Source organism: Rattus rattus, chromosome 8 (genome assembly GCF_011064425.1).
Source record: "Rattus rattus isolate New Zealand chromosome 8, Rrattus_CSIRO_v1, whole genome shotgun sequence".
Lineage (NCBI taxonomy): Eukaryota > Metazoa > Chordata > Mammalia > Rodentia > Muridae > Rattus > Rattus rattus.
In genome coordinates this window covers 79,895,175-79,901,945 of record NC_046161.1, presented here as the reverse complement: position 1 = coordinate 79,901,945, position 6,771 = coordinate 79,895,175, and the positions used below count along the sequence as shown (strand labels likewise).

The following is a 6,771-nucleotide window of genomic DNA, read 5'->3' as shown; positions in this document are numbered from 1 at the left end:
CCCCAACCTGACCTAAGAAACGCTGTCTTCCTGGTATTGCTCTGAAGGCTGAATGGCTGAGGGGATTTCAGGGCAGGAAGAAAGCCTGTGCCTCTCTCTCAGCCCTGCAGACCCCTGTGGTAGCTGTTACTGAAATCTTTGAAGAGGTCAACATGGGAAGCAGGCGAGACGTGGAGGATGAACTCCAGCAAACTTGAGCAGCAATGCTTCGAAGGTGCAAGTGCAGCTTTAGAACTCCAGGCCCAAGGGAGCAGAGCAGAGACAGAGCCTGAGGAAGAAAGCCATGGATCGGGAGCCTTGTCACCACCACCACCACCACCACCACCACCACCACCACCTCATTTAAAAGATGGAGTCCGAGTAAGGGACTCAGTTAAATACTGCCACGAGCATTAAGTCACATTCATCGCCAATCATGTTTCATGAGAATTTACTAATTGTGAGTCAATCGTGCGTTTCAACCCAGCCTTCCCTTTTATCTCTTCTTCCTTAAAACCATCAAATTAAATTAAATTAAATTAAATTAAAAAGTCAACCCATCAAATGTTTCGATGTTTTCTAAGGGAGACCTGATAGATGGCCAATGCATAGCACTTGGGGCAGCCAACGTGAAGACAAGAGTTAATGCTGAAGAGTGAGTGTCACTGGATGAGGGGACAAACAGTGACACTGTCCTAAAAATCTTCCCTACACAGGCATTTATTAGACATTCGAACAGCTTTTCAAATTACGGAATCTGTTAAAGATAAAGGATGCCTCCTGCATATCTGACCTCTGCAGTAAAGTGTAAAAGCAACCACAACTTACTTGTGAGATGGAACCTTCTAGGCTTCTAAGAACAAGGTCTGACGGTAAAGAGCGGTGTAATTGTTTATTTTAAACAATCACTGTTGATTATACTTCGTGCCGTCTCTCTCTCTCCCACAAGCTTACTGTGCCTAGCACCTGTCTTCCTAGGAACGCAGAGAACTTGTCCTGAGCTAGACATCATGTATCTGACAGAAGACGGGGGTGGGGTGGGGGAGCTGGGGGCAACGCCAACCTTAAAACAGCCATCTCCTAGCCAGCAAGAGGCCATCTTTGTTTGTTCCTATTCATCACCGGTTTGGGAGTTGACAATAAAAACAAACAAACATAGTAATAATAATAAAACCAACAAACCTACGAAGTTCCTGAATCTTTAAGAATGATCCTATTTTAACCGTTCGATTATCAGGTGGCGAAGGAATGATCTTCAAATACAGCTAGCTAGCTCAGCAGTACTGAATACTATCAACACGTCCATCAACCAGTCTTCAATAGCATATTCCCATTATATACTAGTTTTGTTTTTTTTTACTATTTTGACCTTTGAACCTTCATTATTCTTTGAAAATAATGGCAGTTTATGAATTGCACACAAATATTCAACATGTCCACTGAAACACTAAGTATCTGATATTTAACCTTTACCAGGGTAATTATAGGATTAGAAATATTGCCCAGTGAATACTACTTTACAAAGTAATGCAATAGACTTTAAGATCTTAAAGCCCCATTATTCATACTGGACTATATACCAATCCTAAACAAGGAACAGAGCCACAGGTTTGAAAACTCCTGAATCCAGTAACCTGCTAAGACTTCATTACTTAAGGTTAGAGCCACTTTATTTATAAAAGTAGCAAAGTGTAAGTTTTATTTCAAATGTAAAGCCCTGTAGACATGAATCACTTAAAATGAAAACAGGCCTTAACATTTATTGATGCGAGTGTCCTCCTATTTGAAGTTGGGGAATAATGGCTGAACTTAAGTTCCTTGAATCAATGGCCTGGAAACAGATTAAAGAAATTTACTGCTCACTGTAAGTGACTGAAGATGACCAGGGGTGGGGGGTGTAGAGATGAGTATAGGATGACAAGAGTATTAATGAAAAATTGCTTTAATACCTAATAAATTGCTTTTATTCCTTATGGAAGCATATACACTTACTTACATGGTGCTCGGAGCTAAGACTTTTTTTTAAAAAGACTTCTTTTAAAAGTCCTCAAATTCTTAAATACGGAATATAAGAATCTAATAACTTCTTATAGTTCTTGTTTCTAAATACAAGTATTTATCTCTGGTTATTTCCTTAGGCATAAACACACAATAACTCCAAAAACACAATGTTCCACTTTGAAATTTTAAGAACAGATTCTCAGGGCTCTCTGAACCCCACAATTTATGATCTCTGAAAAAGTATTGTTCTGAGTTTGTGTTTTAGGATACCTCATTTCAAAATATTTTAAGGTACTTTATTTTCATACATTTACTGCCACCACATGACTCGCACTGGGCTCTAGAATCCCATGGAGCAACTTTATTCAGTTTTGCTAATGACTCTGTCGTGGCAGCTAAATTAGTCTAGACAAAGTGGCAGCTGTGACATGTGTGTCATAACGAACTCTTCGCCATTACCAACCTCCCGATGGTCTTTTAAATAACGCACAATGAACACCGTTAACTTGGGGACCTCTAATACTCTGGCCCTATAAATAATTTTAATTCCACTTAAGCCCTAAAAGATTCACCATTTCAGAAATTATCTCCACTCTATTTATATGAAGACACTGCCCCAGGCTGATTCTCAGCTCTGCTAACTAATAACTTCATTATTACTTGAACCCAGGCTATTCAATACCACTGCCCTTAATCCTCTTTTCAAAACAACAAACTTGAACACAACATGCTTCTTTTGAGACTCTTTTATTGATTTTTCTTTTTTTATATAACAATCCAGTCTGTTGGGTCTCAATGCAGTTTATAAAAAAAGAAAAAGAAAAACCTCGGGTCAGTTTCCTGTAAACTGCAATCAAAAAAGTAATTTAGTCTGTCAAAGAAGTTATCTGACGTTGCAATTTTTTTTAATATGCAGAACAGTAAAATGTACGCATGCTCTCGGATGCAAGTGCTCCTGTGCACTACAAAGTTCTAGGTAAGAGCTTGCTAAGGTCTGCAGGCAATTTGGGGATGCAAGATTTCCTCCATAATTTAGGTAGGTGACGATAAAACTCATATTTATGAATAAAGTACTTTTCTCAAAAAAGAAAAAAGAAATTGAGGCAGCTCCCGTTGAATGTTATCTGTGCTACCCCTTGAGCTCAACTAAGAGTCCATGTCCATGCTGCAACTTGAGAGGAAAAAAAAAAAGTCCCTCCGCAGGCATCGAGGAGTACCGAAAGGAAAGGGGTAAATAAACATTATATGCACAGTTGTTCATGTCCTTACATTAACAGAACACACCAAGAATTTTACATAACGAGGATCAAAATCAATGGTGTCTACGGTGGAGGGTGGAAGTGGAGCAAGCATAGTAAAGGGGGGGGGGGACCTTAAGTGTACATACACCTCATGCAGAGTCCTCCTTGACCAGTCCTAGTTCTCAGACATCCGAGTTGGAACTGAGATTTGTTAATCTGGGGTCCGCATTGATTTCGTATCTGTAATGATACCCTTCCATGTGATCCCTGCAGGCATCTCTGATGTTATGCATCCACTTCTTTATGCCTTTCCGGTTCAAATACAAAACAAGGAGGAAAATAGCGCCTATCAGAGCTAAAACAATACCTAAGAAGACATAGGAAGTCTGCAGGGATTGGGGAAGGGTAGCGTCACAGTCCAGGTCAGAGCTGGTGAGGTCCAAGAGGCCACGGTTCCTCATTTTTTCCGGGAATGCGCAGGTGAGCCTGGCCTTATCCGGCACCACCTCTGTCTCTTTAAGCCAAGCCACCATGTCAGCCATGTAGCAGTCGCAAACCCAGGGATTGTTGTCCAGGAACACCTTGACATGAGCCAGGCCTTGCCACTCAGCCAAGGTGGAGTTGTGAAGGACCTTGAGGGCATTGTCCTCCAAGTGGAGGCTTTCGAGGTGTGTCAGGTTGCGGAAAGATGCATAGGTCAGGCTCACCAGGGAGTTGTTCCTGAGGTCCAGGTGCTTGAGACTTGGCAGTTGGTCCAATAAGTCCCGAGGCAGGTAAAGAAAGTGATTGCTGGCCAGCTCTAGGTGATGCAGCCCTCGGAGTGCAAGGCCTGAGCGCAGGGCAGCTGCCACCATGCCCTCGAAGGCCACCATGCCCTCGAAGCTCCCATTCTGCCGCTGATCCTCAGGGGGCACGATGTGATTCAAGATCAGCTCCAATAGGGGGCTGGGGGTCGAGACGCTGACGTTGCTGCCCGCGAAGGTGAAGGCGCTGAGGTTGGTGAGAGGGTTGTGGCTGAGGTCAAGCCGGCGAAGGCCGGGCAGATGCTCGAAGGCACCTGCACCCACCTCCTTCAGGTGGTTGCCGCTGAGGTTGAGCACTGCCAGGTCGGCGAGCGGCGGCTGGCGGGCGAAGGCGCCAGCCGGGAGCACGGTCATCTGGTTGCCAGTGAGGAAAAGGTTGCGCACGTAAGGTGGCAGGTCCGCAGGCACCTCCAGCAGGTTGCGGTTCACGCACTTAACCGTGCGCGCCGCCTCGGAGCACTCGCACGCAGCGGGGCATCGCTCTGCTGGCGGAGGCTGCGCAGACCCCGAAGCCAGGAAGGCTGCCGGGGAGGTGGAAGACGAGGGTAGCGAAGAGCTGGGGGCCGACGCGGAGACCCAACCCAGCAGCACTAGCGCCAGCCTTGCCAACCGCAGCCGTCCGTCCCCAGCGGAGGGGCCCCGGGAGCCCGCCCCAGGCATCGCGGCTCGCGGTTCCCCGGAGCTGGGACGGCGCCCGCTCCGAAGACTCGACCGCCTGGGCCCGGCGGGCGCGAGACGGCCGCAAGCGTCGACGGCAAACTTTCCTCGCGTGGGAGCCAAGGAAGGGACGCCAAAGCTGGAACTTGGCTAACCCCGCGCCACCGGGCGTCTCCCTCCCGGAGCGGTACCCCGCCCTTCCCTCCAGTGAGTACGCACGGCGGGTCGGGACACGGGCCTTGGCGCTCCTCCTCCAGCCGCCGCTGGGGTGGGTGGCACCTCCTCAACTCCTTTGTTGGCGCCTCTCTCAGGGAAGGATCGGATGGGCGACCTGGGACACGAGGGAGAGAAGCGTGAGGAGCAGTGACGGCCGCGGCTCCCCAGTATTAACCAAGTTGCCCCCACACTAGCCTCCCAGCCCAAGCCTCTCTGCGCGTCTTCCCCCCGCCACCCCCCAAGAGGGACGCGGTCCCCACTCCCGAGCGCTAAGCCTGCCTCTTCCGGGCCCACACCATCAGTACCCGGGCCACCTCCTGCCTGGCTTCTAGCCCGATTGTCCTTCTCCCGCCTCGAACTTCACGCAGACCCCGCGGCGTCCAGCGAGAAAACTTCTCCCTTTTCCGGATCCCAGTTCCCACCGCCCCCGCCGACCACCTGCCTTCCGGGGTCCCCGCCCCCGCCGCTCCTCCCCTCCCAGGTTGGGTTGCGAGCGAAGTTTCGGGTTACTGGACTCTTCGGAGCCCTTCTTTTGTACCTCCTTGGATTAGTGGGGAAAGGAGAGCAGAGCCCTACAGCTGTCGCCCACTCTCGACTCGTGGGCCTCCGGCTCCCGGACCCCGAGAGGGTCCAGGCGCCTCCAGAAGAGCGGAGGGAACCCGCCAACAAAGCGGCCGTGGGACCGTGGGCGGGGTAGCAGCCAGGACCCCCGCTCTCATCACGCCTTGGTATAGAACGGAGCCCGGGTCCCGCCTCCAGGCTCCAAACCTGGCCGCTCGGTCCCACTGCTCACCTCCGCGCCCCGCGCTTCCAAAGCCAACTCCGAGGGCCACCCCAGTCCACGCGCCTTCCCGGCTCCTGCTGCGGGCGCCGACTCTCCTCTCACCCCAGCCCCTGGCCCAACCTCCACGGCTGGGAAAAACCAAGCCGGGGGGCGGGGGAGGGCCGAGGCTGCGGGAGAGATCGCCGCCGCGCAGCCCACCTCTGCTGCCCCAGGTGGGGGCTTTAAGGAGGGAGACGAGGGGTACCTAGGCTGGGAGACTCCCTCAGGCGGAGATAAGTGAGCAACGCGCCCCGGGAAGGTGAGGGATTCCCCTTCTGTTCCCCCTCCCCGGCATTCTTTGGTGGTTCCGTATTTTGCATAGCGTATTTACCTCGGACAGAAACAAAACCGCTGGTGGATCTCTTGGAATTCACGCTGCTTCTGGCATCGCTGGCAGCGCCATGGATTTAAGCGTGAGCCACATCAATGCAAAGCAGCAGTAGAAGGAAGGAGCTGCACAGGTTACATCCGCCACGGCAGACGCCTGGGTTGTGAGGGAGATTCAGAAAGTCTCCTCTCGCGTGGTTCGGCTTGGCTGGCAACTTCAGATTGAGAGGTAGTTAGTTAATGTCTCCCTACCTGTGCCACCCCCGCACGTCCTGGGTAGTTATCCAACTTGTTAAGACAGTCAACTTTAAAGTGGGGGAGGGTTACTGGAAAGGACACTCATTCTTGATTCATTTTTTTTTCTTCCTTTCCTCTCAAAATTAAAACCAGAGGGAAGAAAACTGCAGCTAAAACACCCCAGAAACAAAAGCAAATTGCAACGACGTGAGTCACCCGGAAAGCTCTCTCCACCAGATGCGGTGCGTTGTGTCAGCACAAGTCACTTACGCAGGGAGCGCTCGCGGCAGGCGGTGGGCGGACTGACCTGGGAAAGAAGTTTGTCCCAAAGTCTGTCTCCCAGGGGGCGCTGGCAGGCGCCGGATGATGGATTAGGGAAAGGACTGGAAAGCTGATAGGACCAATGTCATTAAGTCTGGGAGAGTTGGAGTTCCGAACGCCCTACCGTTACTCCTTCAAAAACTCTTTTTCTTTTCCTCAGTCAAAA

General features: G+C 50.3%; 1 protein-coding gene across 2 annotated transcripts; it reads right to left on the bottom strand.

Moving 5' to 3' along the window:
* Positions 1–2,711: 2,711 nt before the first annotated feature.
* On the bottom strand, positions 2,712–6,438 carry Tpbg (trophoblast glycoprotein). Of its 2 annotated transcripts, none has more exons than XM_032910717.1 (2): positions 6,052–6,438; positions 2,712–5,012 (listed from the first exon to the last, which is right to left on the bottom strand). In XM_032910717.1, exon 2 carries the CDS (start codon positions 4,682–4,684, stop codon positions 3,404–3,406), a length of 1,281 nt encoding a protein of 426 aa, XP_032766608.1. In that variant the 5' UTR covers positions 4,685–5,012; positions 6,052–6,438; the 3' UTR covers positions 2,712–3,403. The 2 variants fall into 2 exon arrangements, with proteins under 2 accessions (XP_032766608.1, XP_032766607.1); XM_032910716.1 differs by lacking the exon at positions 6,052–6,438 and adding an exon at positions 5,691–5,813.
* Between the last annotated feature and the right edge of the window lie 333 nt (positions 6,439–6,771).

What these genes read in the sequence shown, in the direction of transcription:
- Tpbg (XM_032910717.1), bottom strand. Translation starts at nt 4,684, where the DNA reads ATGCCTGGGGCGGGCTCCCGGGGCCCCTCCGCTGGGGACGGACGGCTG.